The 22,445-nt window shown below is 47.5% G+C and overlaps 1 protein-coding gene across 5 annotated transcripts in view; it reads left to right on the forward strand.

Annotated features, from left to right (window-relative positions):
* The first annotated feature begins 1,858 nt into the window (after positions 1-1,858).
* COL23A1 (collagen type XXIII alpha 1 chain) overlaps positions 1,859-22,445 on the forward strand; it is a 355,881-nt gene continuing 335,294 nt past the window's right edge. Inside the window, exon 1 of one of the 5 annotated variants that reach the window (XM_045057588.1) lies at positions 1,859-2,040. In XM_045057588.1, coding sequence (XP_044913523.1) covers positions 1,897-2,040 — 144 coding nt within the window. In that variant the 5' untranslated portion in view covers positions 1,859-1,896. Of the gene's footprint in view, positions 2,041-2,207; positions 2,697-22,445 lie in introns of those variants that run through there. The other 4 variants (XM_045057582.1, XM_045057580.1, XM_045057577.1 and 1 more) reach the window with 4 other exon arrangements.

A 22,445-nucleotide genomic window follows, 5' to 3' on the forward strand; every position in this document is an offset into this window, starting at 1 on the left:
GTTCAAGCCCTGACAGTGCAGAGCCTGCTTGGGATTCTCTCTCTCTCTCTCTCTCTCTCTCTCTCTCTCTCTCTCTGTCTGTTTCAATCAATGAACTTAAAAACAAAAAAAGATATGAGAACAGAACATTCCAGATAGGGAGGTAGTAGACAAGGGCAAAGTCCTAAAGGACAAATGAGCTTGGCTTTTTTAAAAAAAAAAGTTTTTATTTAAATTCCAGTTAATTAACATACAGCGTTATGTTATATATATGTCCTATATGTTATACAGTGTTATATTAGTTTCAGGTGTTCAATTAGGTGATTCAACCCTTCCATACAACACCGGATGCTCATCACAGGTGCCCTCCTTAGTCCTTGTCACCTATTTCACCCATCCTCCAGCCACCTCCCCTGTGATAACCATCGGTTTGCCTCTGTAGTTAAGAATCTGTTTCTTGATTTATCTCTCTCTCCCCCCCCCCACATGATGGTTTGTTTTGTTTCTTAAATTCCACATATGAATGAAATCATATGGTATTTGTTTTCCTCTGACTGACTTATTTCCCTTAGCATAGCACTCTCTAGCTCTATCCACATCATTGCAAATGACAAGATTTCATTCTTTTTTTTTTTATGGTGAATATTCCCGTGTGTGTGTGTGTGTGTGTGTGTGTGTGTGTGTGATCTTCCTTATCTTTTCATCAGTGGATGGACACTCCGGCTGCTTCCATAACTCGGCTATTGTAGTAGATAATGCTGCTATAAACATCGGACACACAGTAACATCAACATAGGTGATGGGCAATTAAGCTATGTGTCTGTAATAATATTGAGGTGCTAACCTCTAATATGGTTTGACCTCTTTCAAGCCGAGGATCTAGTTTGCTTAGCAAGCACTTTTCAGAGGATTTGCGGGGCATGCGCTGCATTTTAGCATAGTACCAGGACCTACCTCTAGGATAATCAGCTAACCATAATCCCAATTTACCTAAGGTCACAGCTATGAAGTTGCAGGGGTAAGATGCCAATCACTTCTGTTTTATTCCAATCTCAGAGGTGGCTTTTCCCTCTGAATTAAGAGAGTAAGGAGGAACATGTCAGGTGGAGGCTCTCAACAGTTATCAGAGATAAGTAATGTATCCGCAGAAATTAATAATCCACAGATACCCAGGGAGCAAGAGGGAAGATCTAACAGGTCTTTCCCTCCCACCCCCCAAATTGGTTGTGGAGTTGCCCAAATTACAAAGATCTAAGTCAGCAGTTTTGCTTGTTTATTTTAATATTACAGGCATTAGTGGAAGCGACATGGTGAGACCCATTTTAAGACATGAATACACCTGGTAGGAATTCGCGACCAAGTGGCGAATGGACCTCACTTCCAGCCTTTCTTCTCTTTCTTGAAAAGACTGAGAGGGCCTTTTTATTCTCATTCAGCCTTTCCTACCTTAACCCTGTGATCTAAATTTGCAGCAGAATCGTAGTGTAGGCTGAGTGTGGTGCATACTGGCTTATTTTTGGCCAAATTGTGCTTCCGCTACAGAATGAAGCCATCGCTGGCACAAAAGTTGGAGTTCTTTCCCCATCTTCCCCATTGATCAATTTTCTCAAACGAACACCCTCTCTAGGTCAGGAACAAGGTCTTACAATTTCTGCCACCAGCACCACACACCTGGCACCTAATAAATGGTGACAGCACTAAGATTCTGAGAGGTATGTTTCTGCTGGGCAAAAGCGCAACCTTGACTGGGTCTCTCAGTGTGATTGCGCAGTGGTCGTTTTCGGCCACGGAGCGGCGCTAAGGCACCATCCAGGACCGATTCACAAAGTTCCACGGGGTTTGAAGTTCTGAACTTTTAAAAAAGTGTCAGAAAGGTTAATTCACAAGTTTTAGCGGCATTGCCCCCAGGCACGAACGATGCTCGGGCCAGAGGTGGGCTGCGGAAGGCGCTCTGAGTCTCCGGACGCACCGCAGACCTCTGGGGACCGCAAGGGACCTCGGGCTGGGGAGTCGCGGAGGTGCGCGCGCGGCAGTGGGGTTGCTGCTGGGCGCCCGGGACAGGTGAGGTGGAGATGCGCGCTGCGCCGGGGGTCCGCCGGGCGCGCGCGGGGGGCTCGGAAGAGCCAGCTCCCTTCCCTCCCCCGCCCCTCGGCGCGCGGGGCCGGCCGGGCCGCTCCTCCCCTGGGTGGGTCCCGGCTCCTTTTCTGGTAGGATCTATTTGCATAGAGGAAACTGCCCAAAGTGGCCGCTGTGGAGGAGCTGGCGGTGGAGTGGGGGGCGTGCGCCGCAAGCCGCTGCTGCCCCGAGGCCGAGCCCCGCGCGCGGCCGGCCTCGTGCCTCGGACTCTCCCGCCTGCTCCCCGCGCGCGGGCCAGCACCCGCGGCTGCGCACCGCCCCCTCGGAGACCCACGCGCGACGAGCGCGCCATGAGCCAGGGCCAGCGCGCCGGCGGCGACGCGCGTAAGGGCGGCCCGGCGGGCGGCTGCGGCGGCGGGGGGCACCCCGCGACGACGGCCGGGGCCTGGGCGGTGAGCGCGCTGTGCCTGCTGCTCTCTGTGGGCTCGGCGGCCGCCTGCCTGCTGCTGGGCGCCCAGGCGGCCGCGCTGCAGGGCCGGGTGGCGGCGCTCGAGGAGGAGCGGGATCTGCTGCGGCGCGGGGGGCCGCCGGGCGACCTGGCCGCCTGGGCCGAGCCGCACCTGGAGCGCCTGCTGCACGAGGTGAGGGGCGCGGGGCGCGCGTGCGGCAGGGGAGCGTCTGTGCGCCCGGGGCGCGGGCACCGCGGCCGTCTCTCCCCGAGGAGCGGTCGCCTGCCCTGCGTGCGTGAGTCCCTCCCGGCGGCCTGAGCGTCTGGCTGGGGGTGCCGGTCCCCGAGGGGGTCCTGCCGCCTCCGCTCCGGCCGCAGGGTCACATTGCAGGGCGCAGCGGCCGCAGGAAACGCGAGTCAGAAGGGCTGTTTCGGGAGCGAGTAGTGCGGAGGGAGAGAGAGGAAAGACCACGGGCTTAGAAATAGTGACAGACCTGGGGGGGGGGGGGCGGCGAGTGTCCACCGGGGTGTGCGCTCAGACCCGTCGCTTCCCGCCGGAGGTGAGCGCCTGGCTCCTCCTCTGTGCCGGGCTAATGACCAGGCTCGTGTGGGAAGTGCCTGGTGGGTGACTCGTCTCCGGTGGCGGCCACTGTCCCGATGCTGCTGTACTCGGAGAAGTGGCGGCCCGGTGGAGGGAAGCCTTAGACGGACCCGAGGGCCAGGGCCCTTGGAGGGTTCCGGTCAGCCGGACCTTCCCTGTACACCTTCTCCCAGAAAGGTTTGTTTCCGAGCAGCTCCATTCTGGAGATGCTGTGTTCTGGGGCTCTTAAATGCGTACTCAGTGCCCCGGAAACCTGAGGCGACAGCCGCCTCGGCTTGGCTTGGTAGGATGAGGGGAATTAAACACCCGGTTTCTGCTTTTAAGCGATGCCACCTGGGGAATGCAGCTACATCCTGAGTTTCCTCGCCCTTGTTGGAAGTGTCGAATGAGACTCTGCGACACTTCTATGAAGGTTGCTGCTGTGGCCTCAACACCCTCATCCGTCGTGTGCATCAAAATCTCCACGTTCTGTGCACCAGTGCCCGACCCTGGTAGAACTGAAGACAGGCGGGTGGGCTGGCCAGGGGTCCCCCGGATGAGCTCACCTCCGTGGCCTGAGCCACACTCTTCCTCCTGGGAGAGGTGGATCCCAAGTCTAGTGCCCAGAGGGGCATCCTTCACTGTATCCTGAAAATCCCCAGTGTTTCAAGGTAGGGGAGAGGAAGGCCAGGCCTGCTGCTACCAATTCCCCCTAAACCGTGCTGGCTGTGATCTTCATTAATGCATTGAGCTGCGTGTTCTTTGAGGAGTTCCTTCGGAATCTTTTGGGGAATGGGAGAAGGCTGGACCACACCTTCTAGTCCACCCTACCTGTTTCTTAAGCCCCTTCCATTGAAGCCAGCCTTCCGTCTCCTCCAGCATGGTTTTGGGCAGAACTGCTGCTGCATGAATTGATTTCCTATTATTGCCTTGAACGTGCCCGCAGACTTCGGAACTGGCAACTGGTGGTGAAGGTTTCGTAATTACAGCCCATTATCTTTTGGCAAATCCCTAGAGACCGGGGTGTTGACTTGATTGATGGAGGACCAGTAAAATTTCTATCTGTAAGTGCAGTAACCGGAGCTGTTCTCTCCCCTAGGAGGCCCCTCTTAGGAAAAATAAACTGGGAGGCCTGATTGAGTAAATCAGAAGTCCTGGTACAAGCAGCTTATAAATTTGTGTCCATGTTAATGGCAATGGGGACAGGGCAGATGTCCTGACAAAGCAACCCCAGCTGAAAAGTGTGGATTCGCAAATCCTAAACTCTGAGGATTAAGGATCTGAGGGGACAGAAGGCAGTGGCTTCATCCTGCTCCCTCCAGTGGCACCGATATTACCTGGGTGGGACGGTAGTGCTTGGGCTAGTAGTTACTGGGCAGAACTTAATCTCTCTTGGGCTCTGTCTCTCTCAGTCTCTCTGCTCTTGATTTAGGAAGGCAAAGGGAATATTTCACATCCTGGGATTTGCACTTGAAGTTGGCCATACCATTCAGCAGGCTGGCGTTAGCACAGGATGTATGTGAACGTATGCTTGGTTTGGTTAGGTTTGAGTTAAAGTGCATGTGCTTGGAGCACAGACTGGCTGGTGGACTGTCAGAGATGCCGTGGCATGAATGCACTTGGAGTTGGGCTTCTGGCTGTTTGGGGGTCCCCTGTGGGAGGGCATCTCTTTCCTAGGATATCCGTCTGTTCCTGCCAAAAGCCATTCTTCTCACAAATGTCACCAGCTGGGAAATGTCCACAGCCTGGTGGGCAACACCTACACCCCCTCGCTGAGATGAGGGAGGCACATAATGAAGAGTTGGTAATTGGCTTTAAATAGATGTGGGGGCACCTGGGTGGCTCAGTCGGTTAAGCGTCCGACTTCAGCTCGGGTCATGATCTCACGGTCCGTGGGTTCGAGTCCCGCATCGGGCTCTGTGCTGACAGCTCAGAGCCTGGAGCCTGCTTCGGATTCTGTGTCTCCCTCTCTCTGACCCTCCCCCGTTCATGCTCTATCTCTCTCTCAAAAATAAACACAAATGAATAAGTAGATGTGAAGATACTTTTTGGAACCGTTAGATATGAAGGACAAAGAAATATTGAACTGCAAATCTCTTAAGGAAAGACCGTTTGGACTTGAACGTGGTTTTTGGTTCTGGTTTGTTTTCAGTGAAGCCTGTGCTGAAGTTGGTATGTATGCGAGGGTGCCTGCAGCTCGTCCTTTATCAACAAGCTTGTTTTCAGAGTTTCGGAGGCAGAAACCACATCCAAACCGAGGAAGAGAAATCCTTGCCAACCACACACAACTTTAATGTCAGGGAAAAATATTTAAAAATAAGCCAACAAAAGCCACTGTTAATATGCGACCCGATGTCTTTGTTCCCTTGGGAACAGAGCTGTGACATAACTTTGTTGGGACTGGCTGATGTGCCTGATAATGTAGATACAGAAGCTGCAAAAAAGGGAATATTCATGTTAACATGGGATTATTAAAGAGCCTTCCCATGGTACAAAATGAAAGAAATGGTTTTCAGAACATAAAAGTCATTAACGATAGTATCTTCATTATGACCCAAAGATATTCAATGGAAAACAAGCATCTGATATTATGCTATTAAATGTGCCTTAAATGGGCTAAGTCACCAACCGCCCATTGGTTACACCTATAATTACAGCATTACAACAGCCTGAATTTTAGAGTAAATAAAATAGCTTTCATACTACAGTAACAAATTTAATGGAAGGATTAAAGAAATATTTAGTTGTATTCAGAGGAGACCATTTCCAGCTTACAATGGATTTATTGTTGGCTCCCGGTCCTCCATTGTCCAGACCAATCAGTTTGAAAACAAGAAAAACCCAGAGACTCTGGGTAAAATTCAATTTCCTTTCCTACCATCAACGACTATACGTATTGGTTAAATTACCGTAAAACCCAGAATCACATGTAGCTTTTTCGGCCTCTGCGGCAGCCTGTCACTTTGTCGGGACCGCTCTGTGGGGCACACTTGAATAAAGATCCAGTTTTTGAATCCCCTAGCACAACAGGAGATGAAGAGTCCATCATAGCTACGTTTGTTTCCTTGACATTTCCTGGCTCTCAAACTCAAAAATTTCTTCCCAGTGACTTCCTGGCAGGCTCACTTTCTCTATTCATTCTTTTTCTTTCTGGTGGAGGTGGGGGAACAATTTGGGAGAACTTTATAAAACAGCAACGTGCTTAGAGCGAGCCAACCGTCGGGGGCATTTCTTTCGCAAACATATTTTGGAAATGTTTGAATTGGACCTCGACGTTCTGGTTTTGAAGATTAGCGGCACAGCTCCTGAAGTTGGGCAGTCTGTAAACTGAATGATATCAGCAGGCAGAGAAGAGTTTCAGTCGTGCCATTTTACTAGCTGTGTCCTCTAACCTCTGCATTTTCCTGGGTGGCCACTCCCTCTTTTCTTTTTTAAACTTTTTTTTAATGTTTAGTTTTAAGAGAGAGAGAGGGAGATAGAATTCAAAGCAGGTTTCAGACTCTGAGCTGTCAGCACAGAGTCCGATGCGGGGCTTGAACTCACGAACCATGAGATCATGACCTGCGCCCAAGTCAGACACTTAACCGACTGAGCCACCTAGGCGCCCCTCAGCTCCCTCGTTTCTAAGGGTCACAACAACCTCTGTATTGACAAGCAAATAATAGAGAGGAAAGTGTTAGTCTGTAAGTGCGCTTCTTGATGGTAACAGAATATTTGAGGGTGGTCGCTTAAAAAACTCGGTCATTGGATTACCTTGCATAACCAGAGATGCCCAGAAGTTAGTTCCCGAGTTAGTTCGATGACTTGGCCACCAGTGGGGGCCAGGTCAGTGTTTGCCATTCATTGTCTTGGCTTTTCCTCATGGTGTCAAGATGGCTGCCGCAGCTCCAACCATATGTCTTCACACAAGAGTAACCAAGGTAGAAGAGAAGGGAGCAGGAAAAAGAGTCATCTTCTCAGTAGGCTTTCTCTTTTGTTTGAGTCAGAGCAGGGAAGCTCCCAGTACCTCTCAGAAGACTTCCAGTGTGGCCACCAACCAGAGCCAAGGCCCATGACTGCCATCATCCTTTCACTGGCAAGGGTAATGGGGTTGCCACAGGAGTGGCCAATCTTTTTTTTTTTTTTAAGTTTATTTGAGAGAGCCTGTTGGCAGGGGCAGAGAGAAACAATCCCAAGCAGGCTCAGCACCATCAGCCCAGAACCTGATGTGGGGCTCGAACTCATGAATGAGATCATGATCTGAGCCGAAATCAAGAGTCAGACACTTAAACGACTGAGCCTCCCAGGCATCTCAGCTTCGGCCAATCTTGATTTCTCCCCAGGCACAGGCTGGGCACATTGCCACTATTACAGAATTGTGGTTTTGTTAGGAAGGAAGACAGGGAATGTTTTGGGGAGCAACCAACCGTGTCAGGTGGGTGCTGTTGAATGTTACCCCAGAGGAGGGTTTGGGTGGGGGGCAACGGTCCTCCACTGGCCTCCCAGTTTTCATAACCATACCTCCTTTGGGAACACTCCACAGCCACAAAATTTCAGTTTCCCTCAGTCTCCAGCTCTGCCTTCAGCCACAGTCAAAGTCAAGGTTGGCGTGTTCATGAATTCTGTCTGGCACAACCCCATTCTTTGGCGCTTATGGTCTTTAACCCTTCGGTGGATGCCATTTTGACCCCAGAGTGACTGGCTGGGGTGGCCTCCATGCTGGGAAGGCATTTTCAGTCTCTGCTTCCCAACTTTTTCTGCACCACAGCTCACACAGGGGAGAGGATACCTCTGTCACCGTGCAGTAGATGGAAGAGGTTGTTCCGAGGACAGGGAGATCAGTACACCCCAAATTGTGTATGGAGCCCTGTATCCATTAGATGTGCCCCAACAGCTCTCCTCTTTGTCCTCCCCTACCCCACTGCCATGGGTCTCCTTGGCTTTTCTCAGCAGCCATATGTCACCGTGGCCCCCAAAGTCCCCTCCAGAGTGTGTGCCATTATAACCGTGGTCCCCAGGGCAGGATGGCCCTTTTACCCTCACCAAGCATCATCATCATCCAGCCTTTCTACATGTCTTTGGATTCTTGCCCCTTCACATGGCAGTGTGACAAGACCCTGCCTCCGACTGGCTTAAGTTAAAAAGGGAATTTATCAGCTAGGAGGTTGCCACAGCCTTGCCTGGCACCGTGTGCCATGGTGGCTTTGCGGGCCTCAGTTTGGGAGAGGAAAGGCTCTGGATGAGGAGTCAGAAGGCCACTGTCTCAGACTGTTCCAGCTGCCATAACAAAATACCGTGGACTGAGTGGCTTAAAAACAAACATTTCTTTCTCACAGTTCTGGAGGCTGGAAGTGCAAGATCAAGGCCCTGGAAGATCCAGTGTCTGGTGGGGGCCCTTGTTTCCTTGTTCACAGGTGGCTGTCTTCACTGTGTCTTCACACAGCAGAAGGGACAAGAGAGCTCTCTGAGTTCTCTATCTCTCTCTCTTTTTTTTTTAACATTTATTTATTTATTTATTGAGAGAGAGGGGGAGTGGGTAGGGGCAGAGGAAAAGGAGGAGAGAGAGAATCCCAAGCTGACAGGGGCTGACAGCACAGAGCTGACACCGAGCTTGAACTCACAAATCCATGAGATCATGACCTGAGCCGAGATCAAGAGTTGGATGCTCAACTGACTGAGCTACCCAGGCACCCCTGAGGTCCCTTTAATAAGGGCACTAAGTCCTAATCATGTCCCAAAGGCCCCACTTCCTAATACCATCACATTGGGGATTAGGTTTCAACACGAGATAGGGGGTGAACTCTGGGCACCCCGTCCCCTGTCTGTCACCTCCAGGGCCGCACAGGGCTTTGATATAATCCTGTACCTTCAGAGTAGCTTTCTCCTTCACCAGCTTTCTACACATTTCTCCCTTCTCCCTGATTAATTCTAACTCCCACCATGAGTCATTGATAGGTGTTGCTGGGAAATAGAGTTCTTTCAAACCTGCTCTTTGCAGGGCAGGTGTAGACCTTTTTGTCTTTGCCCCTTGGCTCTCCAACTCCCATGGCTGCTGAATTGTGGCCACTTCCTTATATAGGATGTTATACCCAGTGTAGAGAAACAGCTTGCCAGCTTGGCTACCCTTCCTTTTCCTCCTTCTCTTTTAAAAAATTTTTTTTAATGTTTATTTATTTTTGAGACAGAGACAGACAGAGCATGAACAGGGGAGGGGCAGGGAGAGAGGAAGACACAGAATCTGAAACAGGCTCCAGGCTCTGAGCTGTCAGCACAGAGCCCGACGCGGGGCTTGAACTCACGGACCGTGAGATCATGACCTGGGCTGAAGTCGGATGCATAACCGACCAAGCCACCCAGGCGCCCCTTTAAAAAATAAATAAAATAACCAAAGAGTATGTTGATTTAACATGATTAATGTTCTTGATAATCCCACCACCTTAAAACAAGAACTATTTAACTTTTTGCATAATCCTTATCCTGGGACAGATTTACACCTACCCAATGCTAACCACAGAGTGTGTCCCATTTGTACATTGCTTGTATATATTTCAGTCTTGTATCAACATTTTTCCAGGTGGGCCCCCGGGTGGCTCTGTCGGTTAAGCATCCGACTCTCGGTTTCAGTTCAGGTCATGATCTCCCGGTTTCATGGGTTTGAGCCCTATGTTGGGCTCTAGTGCTGACAGTGCAGAGGCTGCTTGGGATTCTCGCTGTCTCTCTCTCTCTCTCTCTCTCTGCCCCTCCCCCACCCTTGCTGTCTCTGTCTCCCAAAAAACAAACAAAAACTTCAAAAACATTTTTCTAGGTGCTGCACGATCGTTATGGTCATGTTTCACAACTGCATCTGATCCTGTCAATGGAATCTGCATATTTCTTTTTTTTAATATATATTTTTTTTCATTTTAATGTTTATCTATTTTTGAGAGAAAGAGAGCACAAGTGGGGAAGGGGCAGAGAGAGAGGGAGACAAAGAAGCTGAAGCAGGCTCCAGGCTCTGAGCTGTCAGCACAGAGCCTGATGTGGAGCTTGAACTCACCAACCATGAGATCACGACCAGAGTCAAAGTCGGATGCCCAACTGACTGAGCCATCCAGGCACCCCTTTGTTTTCATTTTGGAGAGAGAGTATGAGTGGGGAAGAGGGGCAGAGGGAGACAGAATCTCAAGCAGGCTGCATGCTCAGCGCACAGCCTAACATGGGGCTCTATCACATGAACCATGAGATGATGACCTGAGCTGAAATGGAGAGTCCCCCGCTCAACACACTGACCCCCCCGGCCCCCCAGAATCTGCATCTATCAACACAGAGAATTGAGGCCTCCCCCACATTTTTGTTGGCACAGAATACAGTGTAGCCAGTGGTTTCATGGGGCAAGTTTCTTACTTGCGTTATTCTTTAGGGTGTAAGTAACTGCCTAAGGAAGAACATCTTTAGGGCTTTGCTTTTTGTTTTGATTTTAGATTATCCAAATTTGTCCAGGCAATCCACATTTATCCTCCTGTGGTATTCCAAACCTGTACCCTTGTGAAGTCATGTTTCAAGTTTTATGATGGGCAAAGTGGATTCAATCTATCTTTTGGTTGAGAGAAACATTTTTTTTTTTTTTTAAATGGGCTTCATGCCTAGCAGAGAGCCGAATTCGGGGCTTGAACTCAGCACCCTGAGATCAACACCTGAGCTGAGATCAAGAGCTGGACACTTGATTGAGTGAGCCACCTGGGCGCCCCTGGTTGAATTTTTAAATTTTCAGTTGGATTTGTTGTTGTTGAAAGCAAAGGGCAATTTTGAAAACTGAAGATTTCATCTGATAATTAGGCTCATTTTTTTGGTTTGGTGCAGACCCCTTTCTTGAGCAGCATTTAGCCGAGCCAGGTACTGCGCTCAGTCTGCATGAGTTCTTTCTAATTCTGTGAACAAATGTAATTCGGTTTGGGGAGTGCTGTCTGGAGGCCACACACGACCTTCAGCTCCTTCCCCATTCGATTTTCTCCATGTGGAGGATCAGGATTAATCTTTAATTGTTGACACAGGCACTCAGAAAACATCCCTTCAGCATGTCCGGAAACATATTTCAGGACTAAGCACGAATCATTGGGAGAAAAAAATAGGTTTGCAGATGTAGTTTTAAAGAAAGACCCGTCAGGGTGCTCCTAGAGGCTATAGGGGAAATGACCGAGTGCCTCTCTTGTGGATAGCCTGCGCAGAAGTGTTCACATATACGTCCTCACGGTTTTTCTTTTTTTTAAAAATTTATTTATTTTGAGAGAGAGAAAGAGCTTGAGAGCAAGGGAGGGGCAGAGAGAGAGAGAGGGAGAGAGAGAGAGAGAATCCCCAGCAGGCCCCACATGTCAGCACAGAGCTGGATGCAGAGCTCCACGCACAACCGTGACATTGTGACCTGAGCTAAGGTCAAGAGTCAGATGCTTAACGACTGAGCCACCCAGGAGCCCCGCCCTTACAACATTTGTTAACAGCCCCATCTCAGTCCCCACCCCCCTATCAGGGGGGCACTTCACCCCTTCCAGAAGGGGTAGCGACTGGCCTCAGGTGGCAGTGTTTGTCTGAACCCAAGTCCTGGGTCCTTTCCGCAGCCTCATGGCAAACTCTGTGGCAGCACTAATTGAGTTTGGTTCAGTAGCAACTTTTTCTGCCAGTGTAGACATCCTCCATACATGACTTGTTTGTAGGGTCGGGGGGAAGACTTTCACTTTAGGTAGACCCGGGTTGTATCCCCGCTCTGCCATTTCCCAGCTGTGTTACTTTCAGGTAAATGACTGGTTTTCTAAACCTCTGTTTGCCCGTCTATTAAACAGGGGATTATAATATTTGCCTCACAAGGTTTCCGTGGGGATTAAATGAGCTGATATAATCCAAAGTGTTCCAGACATCATATACATCCTGAAACTGGCTGTTCTTATTAGAAGGCTTTCTGTGGCTGAATCCAGAAGGAGTGTGTATGTCTGTTTGCTAATTGAAGAGGCGGTCCCATGGTCCTTTTAATTAACGCTGAGATCCCACCATCCAAGGGAGGCCAGACAGAAGTGAAAAAGGTATTAACTTACATCAGTCTCTCAGTCAATGATGGGAAATGACTTCGTTCCTGAAGGAACGCAAGGACTGAATTGGCTTCATAATTCCCACTTTTTTTCTCCTTCCAGTTTCTCATTTAAGCAGAATGAGATTTTTTCATTTAAACAAAGAAATTTCCCATTTGATGACCAAAATCAAAACGCAATTATTCACGAAAATTAGTATATGGATTTTTCATTGCAGAAGGGCCCCAAACACCTAATAAATTCATTTTAAATAATAAGTCTGTTCATGTGGTTGTGCAATATGGCACGAACACCCCCAAATGCTCGTGATTAACCTGATGGATTAGAGGCCCCACACACATCTGCTTTAAGTCACATTGGTAAATGAGAAAATCTTTACTTTTTTTTTTTTTTTTTTTTTTTGATGTAGCCACAAAATCGGGAAGGAAGGGAAGTGCTTTCAAATGGGTAATTTCAGCTTCTAAAACTAACTATGGCTCCAACTTTGAGTTGTGAAACAAGTCATAAAACAATTATAGTGATTTCTGGGGGTTTTAGAGGACAGTTTAAATAAAACCTCCTCTGCTTCGGGCCTCCCAATAGGACTATCACACAAAACGCGCAGTCTGTCCATTCATTTCACGGTCCTTTCTGGGGGATGGCGATGGCCATCCATGGCGTCTCCTTTTCAGCTGCGTGGTGTAGCTTAGTCCAGCGAAGGGCAAGTTCACCTGGCAATTGGGCTGGAGTATGTGGACTATGAGGGCAAGCCACTGTGAGGGCGGGAGGGCACAAGGGTGTACACATGCACATGAAAGCAAGGGTGCACACATGTGAGTGTGCACACACGTGAGTGCCTGCCTTTGCGTGCATACATGTCTGTGCACACATGCATGCGTGTGTATGTGAATGCTTATGTGTGCATACACGTGGGTGTGCGTGTGCACATATGCACCACAGAGGTTGTCCCACTCAGGTCCTCCTGAAAGCCCCTTTAACTGGACCCTCACAGCTCAAGCCGTGGGCTCTAGAGTTGTGAGATCTGGGTCTGAGTCTGGAGATGCCTGTAAACTGGCTGCAGTTGGGACACCTGGGTGGCTCAGTCGGTTGAGCATCTGACTTTGGCCCAGGTCATGATCTCATGGTTCACAAGTTCGAGTCCCACATCAGGCTTTGTGCTGACAGCTCAGAGCCTGGAACCTGCTTCTGATTCTGTGTCTCCCTCTCTCTCTGCCCCTCCCCAGCTCATGCTCTGTCTCTCTCTCAAAAATAAATAAAAACGTAAAAAAATTAAAAAATAAAATCAACTGACTGCAGTGCCTTGGAGACCAATGAGTTGGCTTTTCCAAACCTCCACTTCCACCTCTGGAAAAAGGGTGACAGGGGTGTCTGGATAGCTTAGTAGGTAAGTGTCCGACTTGGTCTGAGATCTCATGATCTCATGACTTCATGATTTCACGGTTTGTGAGTTCAAGCCCTGCGTGGGGTTCACTGCTGTCAGCACAGAGCCCATGTCAGATCCTCTGTCTTCCTCTCTCTCTGCCCCTCTCCGGCTTGCACGTTTGTGCTCTCTCTTTCTCTCTTTCTCAAAAATAAGTAAACTTAAAAAAATTTTTATAAAAGGAAAAGGGGGACAGTGTCTGCTTCACTCTTTCCCTGAGGATGACGTGATACTCACTTCCTACGACAATGAGTGAGAAGTCACGTCACCCCCTACCCACACCCTGCCTTGCTTATCCTGATGGTGGGTGGCTGCTAGGACTGTTCATTAACATCCAGTGCCAGGGCCCTTCCTGGGGATGGTTCCTCCTCCTCCTTGTGCCTGTCGTAAGGCTCACACCTAGGCCTGGCTTCCAGGGAACAAGCTGGAAGAAGATGGCTCTACCCAGCTGGCTGGTCCTGTGATCATTTCTTCATGGGCTTTCTTCTGTCCCCTTCCTTTAGCACCTGGCCTTTCTGGAAATGCTTTGTCTCTCTGGGTCCTGTCCCTCTGTGCCTCGGGCAGGCCTGGCCACTCCTCATTCTTCTTGTCCACTTCCTAGATATTCTCAGTGGAGTTCGGTTCTCTCCCCATCAACCCTCAATGCCTCCTATGGCCTGTGGGCCCATGAAGAGAAAGCACCTCACTCAGCTCTGCGGTCAGGCCTCCATGTCCTTTGAGTCTCCCCTTGCTCCAAGATGCCTCCTTGCCCATCCATCCCCATAGGCAGCAGGCGGGGTGGGGTGGGCTTTTGGGGAGACCCCATCTGTCTTTGCTCAGGCTGCCATTACAAAGTACCCCAGTCAAGGGGGGTGTAAACCACGGAGATTTATTTCCTCACAGTTCTGGAGTCTGGAAGCCAGAGGTCAAGGTGTTGGCTGGATTGGCTTCCCCCGATGCCTCTCCTTGGCTTACAGATGGCTGTGCCCTTGCTGTGTCCTCACACGGTCTCCCCTCTATGTGTCAGTGTCCTAATCTCCTCTTCTATTAAGGATGTCAGTCACATTGTATTAGGGCCCACCTTAGTGACTTCCTTTTGACTTAATCACCTCTTTAAGGTTTATTTATTTTGAGAGAGAGAGAGGGAGAGGGAGAGCATGAGTGGAGGAGGGGCAGAGAGAGAGAGGGAGAGAGAATCCCAAGCAGCCTCTTGCACTGTCAGTGAATTGTGAGATCATAACCTGAGCCGAAATTAAGAGTGGGAAGCTTAACTGACTGAGCCACCAGGCACCCCTTAATCACCTCTTTAAACATTGTGTCTCCAAATACAGTCACATTCTGAGCTATTAAGGTTAGGACCTCAACATATGGACTCTGGAAAGACACAAGGCAGCCCAAGACACTGTCTAATCAGATGACATGCCAGGGTAAACTGTAGGCATTCCCTGTGGACAAGACCAAGAGGTCAGGGTCAGCGAAAGCAGGTGACCTCAGTGTGGGGATTGTGGCAGGGCCTGGCTTGGTGACCTGGGGTCACTGGAGAAGACCTGCCATTGTGTGGGAAGGCTTGGAGGCTCTGCCCAGGGACAGCCCGAGGACTCTCCTCAGTCTGTCAAAACCTGTGGTGGAGACCATCCACTCTCTACCCAGGGCCACTGATGGGATTTTGTTCTGTCAGCCCAGTATGGTGAACCGTGTGATGAACCGTAGCAGATTCTGACAGGATGAGATGTAGGTCTTTGAAAAATCATAAATGGAGGGGCAAAGGGGCATGACTGGGTGGCTCAGTCAGTTGAGCATTGATTTTGGCTCAGGTCATGATCTCATGGTTTGAGAGTTCAAGCCCTGCATTGGGCTGTCTTCTGTCAGTACGGAGCTGGCTTCGGATCCTCTGTTTCCCTCTTTCACTTCCCCATTCACTCTCTCTTTCTCTCTCTCAAAAATAAACATTAAAAAAAAAGAAAAGAAAAATCATAAAGGGGAGCACGAATGAGGATCGCTGAAGAATTGCATCTTGCTTACAGACTAAACCTTTTGAAGCACACTAACGTGTTTCAGGGCTCAGGAGTGACCCCTATGGAAATGTGTGCCCATGCAGTTTGGAGGTCACTCAGTGTGCCAGTGGGAGTCACTGAGTAAACCCCATGTTCCTTAGGAAAACATTTCTGAGCTCCTGCCAAATGCCTGGGTTGGGCTGGGTGCTCTCACTGGCTCTTCACTTGACTCTGCTGGGGGTTTACCTGGCACTGACCAGGGTGGACCATGCAGCCCAGTGGGGTGAAGTGATGCCCTTTGATCCCGGGGCCCCTGCTCTACCATCCCATGGGAGCCACGACTGTGGGAACCGGGACCCAGGTGTTTTGTAGTTTAGTTTGTTTTTTGGGTCTATTTGACACATAATGAACTCCAAATATTTTAAAGTTACAGTTTGATAATTTGTGACGTATGTGTGCATATGTGAAACTATCTCTACAGTCAAGGTAGTGAACATATCCATCACCCTCAAAGCTTCCTCTGCCCCCTTGACTTCTGTCCCTTCCACCTGCCACTCAGGTATTGCTGATTTCTCTTGTTATTGATTAGTCTTTTTTTTTTTTTTGGATTTTTATATGAATAGAATTATACAATATTTGCTCTTTGGTTGTGTGTGGGTGTATTTGGTTTCCTTCAATCAGTATAATTATTGAGAGATTCATTGATAGTTTTGCATGTATTATCATTTCATTCTTTTTCATTACCAAGTGTTATTTCATTATATAGATAAACCATAATTTGTTTATCCACTCACCTGTTAATGGATATTTGGGTTTGTTCCTCGTTTGGAGCTATTACAAATAAAGCTGCTTTATTAACATTTGTGTACAAGTCTTTGTATGGACATGCTCTTTCATGTCTCTTGGGTGTAAGTACCTTGGAATGAAGTAGTTGATCATCTGATAGGTGTAGGATTAACTTTTTTTTTTTTTTTTAAGTTTGTGTATTTTGAGGTGGGGAGGGGCAGAGAGAGAGAGGGAGGGAGAGAATATCAAGCAGACTGTGGTTTCAGTGCAGACCCTGAGGCGGGGCTCAATCCCAGGAACTGTGAGACCATGACCTGAGCTGAAATCGAGAGTTGGACGCTCAACAGAGTGAACCACGCAGGCGCCCTACAAGATTAACTTTTCAGGAAGCTGCCCAACTCTTGTTGAAAGCCATTGTATCATTTTATATTCCCACTAGCAGCATAAACAGAATGTGAGTTCTGTTTATCCACATAATTTGCCCTTTTACCTCTGGCTGCTTTTGACATTTTCTCGTGATCACTGGTTTAAGCAATTCAAATGTGATATGCTTTGGTGTCATTTTCTTTGTGTTTATTGTGCTTGAGTTTCACTGAGATTCTTGGATCTGTGGGTTTATAGTTTTCATCAAACTTTGAAAAATGTTGTGGCCATCATTTCTTCAAATACTTTTTTCTGTCCTACTTTTTCTGTCCCCCAATTTGGGGACTCCACTTACATGTGCATTAGGAGACCCAGAGTTCACTGATACTCTTCTTTTTTCTTCTCTTTTCTCTTTTCTTTTCTTTTCTTCCTTTCTTTCTTTTTTAAAATTCTTTCTGTCTGTCCATTTTGGATAATTTCTCCTGCTGTCTTCAGGTTCACTAATCTTCTCTTCTTCAGTGTCTAATCTTGTCCTTAATCCCCCCTACCCTGTTTTTCACCTCAGACATGGTAGTTTTCAACTCTAGAATTTCAGTTTAGAGATTTTGATTTCTTTGATGCCTCTGCTTAACTCTCTGAACATGTACCACATGGTTATAATTTTTGTTTTATAGTCTTTGTGGGAAAATTCTAACATCTATGTCAGTTTTGGGTTCATTTCGGTTAACTAATTTTTTTCTGCCCCTTATGGGGCCTATTTTCCTGCTGGTAATTTCTTTTTCTAAAATTTGTTTAAAAAAATGTTTACTTATTTTTGAGAGAGAGTGAGCACCCGCGTGTGAGCAAGCATGGGGGAGGGGCAGAGAGAACCGGAGACACAGAATGGGAAGCAGGCTCTAGGCTCTGAGCTGTCAGCACAGAGCCTGATGTGGCTCTCAGACCCACGAGCTGCGAGACCTCAGTCAAAATCAGATGCTTAAACTGACTGAGCCACCCAGGTGTTCCCTCCTGCTGGTAATTTCTTATTGTATGCTGGACATTATGAATTTTACCTCATTGGAGGTTGAGTATTTTGTATTTCTGTAAATTTTCATGAGCTTTGTTATGTTACAGTTATTCAGAAACAGTTGGACCCTTTGAGTCTTGTATTTAGGATATGTGAGGTGGGACCAGAGCCACGGTTAGCCTAGGGTTGATTACTCCTTATCTCTGAGGCAAAAGACCCTCCTTGGTGCTCTACTCAGTGATTTATGAGTGTGAATTAGGGGTTTCCCGGTTTGGCTGGGGGAATGGGCACCCTTCCCTGCCCCATGTAAGACTGAGGCACTGTTCCCTGCATCTTTTTGGGTGGTTCTTCTCCCTGCCACGGGTCATTGCCTCCTACACATGCTGATCAGTGCTCCACAGACATCTGCAAAGAACCTCACAGATCTCTGGTTCTCTCGGGTCCTCTGCTCTGTAGTCCCAACTGCCTGGCATCCCTGGACTTCCAGGTCCATCTTTCAACTTTGGATAGCTGCCAGGCTTCATGTGTGATTCCCCCTTCCCTGTGCCCAGCCTGGAAACTCTCCCCAGGCAGGAAGCAAGAGCAGTTGTTCTCTGTCTGAGATCACTCTCCTTTCCTGCTCGGTATCGGTATCCTCAAAACCTCTGTTTCATGTATTTTATTTGCAGAATTTGTTGTGGTGGTTTTTTGAGTTTTTGGTGGTATTATTTTATGCAGGGAGATAAATATAGTCATTGCTCCTGTATCTTGCCTAGAAGTAGAAATCCACGATGTGGCCTTTAAAATGTTTTGGAATAATTCTAGATTTATAGAAAAACATAGTTACAGGGGTGCCTGGGTGGCTCAGTCAATTGAGCATCTGACTTGGACTTGGGTTGTGAGTTCGATCCCCATTTCAGGCTCTCCGGGGTCAGCATGCAGCCTGCTTCAGATCTTCTGTCTCCCTGTTTCTGCCTAGCTCCTGCTTGTGAGCTTGCTCGCTCTCTCTCTCTCTCAAAAATAAATAAACATAATAAAAGAAAAATATAGGGGCGCCTGGGTGGCTCAGTCAGTTAAGCATCCGACTTCGGCTCAGGTCATGATCTCATGGTTCATGGGTTTGAGCCCTGCATCCAGCTCTATGCTGATAGCTCAGAGCTTGGAGCCTGATTCGGATTCTGTGTCTTCCTCTCTCTCTGTCCCTCCCCTGCTCACACTGTCTCTCTCAAAAAGAATAAACATTAATAAAAATTTTTTGAAAAAAATGAAAAATGTAGTTACATATGTACATAACTGTAACACATTTGTCCAAAGTAAGAAATTAACTGTAATAACTTACTGTAGCAGGCAGAGTTCTAGGACAGCCCTCAGGATTCCCACCCCTTGTTGTACACACTTTGTATAATTCCCTCCCCGGTGATTATGACGGTATCACTCCTTTGAGTTGCCAATGAGTTGGCTGAGTTCATTACAAATCTTATCTTTGGTGGGCCTGACATAAGCAGGTGAGGTCTTAGAAGGGACTGGGTCCTTCCTGAAGTCAGAGGGATCTGAAGCATGAGAGCATGTGTGGAGGGGGCACATGTCAAGGAACTCTGAGTGGCCTCTAGATGCTGAGAGTGGCCCCTGGCCAGCAGCCAGCAAGAGAATGGGGCTTGCAGACCACAAGGAACCACATGAGTTTTAAAGGGGATCCAGAGGTCTAGAAAGAAACACCCAGCTGATGCATTGATTTCAGCCTCAAGAGACCATGAGCAGGGAAGCAAACTTGGCTGTGTTCAGACCTTTGACCACAGAAAGCATAGTAAATGTGTATTGTTTTAAGCCACGGATTTTGTGACAATTTGTTACACGGCAATTGCAAACTAATACAATTACTATTAACTAAAAAGGACCAGGTCGAATTCCTTAGTAACAATATCCCACTGTTAATCTAGCAAGGTTTCAACAAAGACCTCTGTGAGGAGCAGCATGAAGCCATGAGTCCATTCCCACCACCTATGATTTTTTAAAAAAATTTCTAATGTTTGGGGCGCCTGGGTGGCGCAGTCGGTAAGCGCCCGACTTCAGCCAGGTCACGATCTCGCGGTCCGTGAGTTCGAGCCCTGTGTCGGGCTCTGGGCTGATGGCTCAGAGCCTGGAGCTTGTTTCCGATTCTGTGTCTCCCTCTCTCTCTGCCCCGCCCCCGTTCATGCTCTGTCTCTCTCTGTCCCAAAAATAAATAAACGTTGAAAAATTTCTAATGTTTATATATTTTTCAGAGAGAGAGAGAGAGAGAGAGAGAGAGAGAGAGAGAGACAGAGCATGAGCTAGTGAGGGGCAGAGAGAGAGAGGGAGACACAGAATCCGAAGCAGGCTCCAGGCTCCGAGCTGTCAGCCCAGAGCCTGATGCAGGGCTCGAACCCCTGAAAGGTGAGATCATGACCTGAGCCAAAGTTGGACACTCAACCGACCGAGCCACCCAGGTGCCTGCTTCACCACCTCCAATTTTTAAGATGCTTTTAATATACCCATATTATATCTTGGTTGGAGATGATTAGAATTTTGATCAATAATAGATCTGGCATATGAGAAAATATTTGGGAAATCATATATCTGTTAAGGATGTAGTATCCAGAAAATATAAAGAACTCTTACAGCTCAGCAACAAAAAGACAACCTGATTTAAAAATAGGCAAAGGGGGGTGCTCAGGTGGCTCAGTCAGTTAAGCATCTGATTCTTGGTTTCGGCTCAGATCATGATCTTGGCGGTTTGTAGGTTCGAGCCCCAAATCTGGCTCTGTGCTGACAGTGCAGAGCCTGCTTAGGATTCTCTCTCTCTCTCTCCCCCCCCGCCTTCTCTCTCTCACCCTCCCCTCCAAATGCCCCCTCTCAAAATAAATAAATAAACTAAAAAAAAAAATTAAAGTTGTTCACTTAATTTTATGTGATGTGAATTTTACCTCAATTTAAAAAATACATGTGATATTGAAAATAACAAAGCTGTATCTTAGTTGTTCTTAAGTGACTTTGTGATTTATTTTTTACCCATCTTTAAAAAGTGAATGACAGACTTTTTTTTCAGATCACCCTAGTTTTTCCTCTAATGTCCCATTCCTACTCCAGAATCCCATCCAAGGCACCACATTTGCATTTCATTGTTATGTCTTCCTGACCTATAGCATTTTCTCAGTCTTTCCATGTTTTTCATGACCTTGACAATTTTTGGACATAGTGGTCAGGTATTTTGTCGAATGGTCTTCAGTTTGGGCCACTCTTATGATTAAAGTAGGTTATGCGGGCTTGGGAAGAATAGCATCAAGGTAGATTGCCATTGTCCTGACATCATGTCAGGTCCATGATGTCACATGACCTATCACTGGTGCCATTAACCTTGATCACTTGATTAAAGTTGTGTCTGCCAGATTTTACATTATAAAGTCACTATCTTCCTTTCTCTGCCTTTAGGAAGTGAGGAAGTCTAACCCTCACTCAAGGAGGGTGGAACTTAGCTCCACATCTCGGAGAGGGCGGTATCTACATATATTATTGGGCATTCTTCTGTAGGGAAGAGTTGTCTCTTCTCCCCACCTATTTATTCAGTCATTTGTATCAGTATATAACTTATGGTTGGTTTCTAACTTAATCTTTGGGTTATAATCCAATACTGCATTATTTTTATCTTGTTGCCAAAATTATTCCAGCTTTGGCCATTTTGAGCCTTTTCGGGTAGGTTTTGTGTTTCTTTGATATACTCTTCCCTCCCTTCCTTTTTTCAAAAAGGACCTCCTTTCTTTCTGCCACTACAAGGCACTCCAGGTTCATCTTGTGTATTTCCTGCCCTGGGCCTAGAATCAGCCATATCTCCAATGAGCCCTGGTTCCTTTTCTTAGAGAATGGTATTTAGAAACCAAGATTTGGGTGCTGGGTGTGCTTGATGTTTCCAGGGTGTCATTGATTATAGGTTTTCTCTGCAGACATCTATAGTATATATGTGTGCATATTCGCTCCCCTCTGTACACATACCTATGAATATTTCTGTATGTATCTTCCTGTAGGCATTAGATGTGACCTCATAGTGATGTCTCTGATTAATTCAGCACAAGATGGTTCATCCTGTCTTTCCCACTTTGTGTATTTATAACTTCTCTTTTGGACAATGAGCAGCCCAGCTCTCATTACCAATAGTTTATTTACTCACTTGTTTGTTGCTAATGTCTGTAAAGTAGTTTCAAAATTGCTAACCTGTACCCCTGTGAGAACCAACTTTACCTACTGGAGTACAGCATTTCCAGACAGTTCCTTTTGTGTCCAGCCTTACAGTTCTTGATCAAGATGCTATTTTGCATGTAGGTCAACTACATGTTTTTTCCTAACACTTTCAGTGAGTTATGTCATACAGCTTTTTTTAAGTTAGTTTATTTTTGAGAGAGAGAGAGAGGGAGGGAATGTGAGCACAAGCAGGGGAGGGCAGAGAGAGAGAGAATCTCAAGCAGGCTCTGCATGTCAGTTCAGAGCCTGACGCGGAGCTCAAACTCACAAACCACGAGATGATGACCTGAACCAAAATCAAGAGTCAGACACTTAACTGACTGAGCCACCCAAGTGCTGCTGTCACACAGTTTTAACATAGTTGGATTCACTTGTCACAGCCCACATTTCATCCAGGGATTCTCTGATATCCTGGTTGATTTTTTTTTAAATTGCATCCATTAAAGTTCACTCTTTGTGACGTACAGTCTTAAAGGTTTTGACAAATGTGTAGAGTCATGTGTCCAGCACCTCAGTGCCTTACAGAACAGTCCCGTTACCCGACAATCT

The sequence above is a fragment of the Felis catus genome, chromosome A1 (assembly GCF_018350175.1).
Source record: "Felis catus isolate Fca126 chromosome A1, F.catus_Fca126_mat1.0, whole genome shotgun sequence".
Lineage (NCBI taxonomy): Eukaryota > Metazoa > Chordata > Mammalia > Carnivora > Felidae > Felis > Felis catus.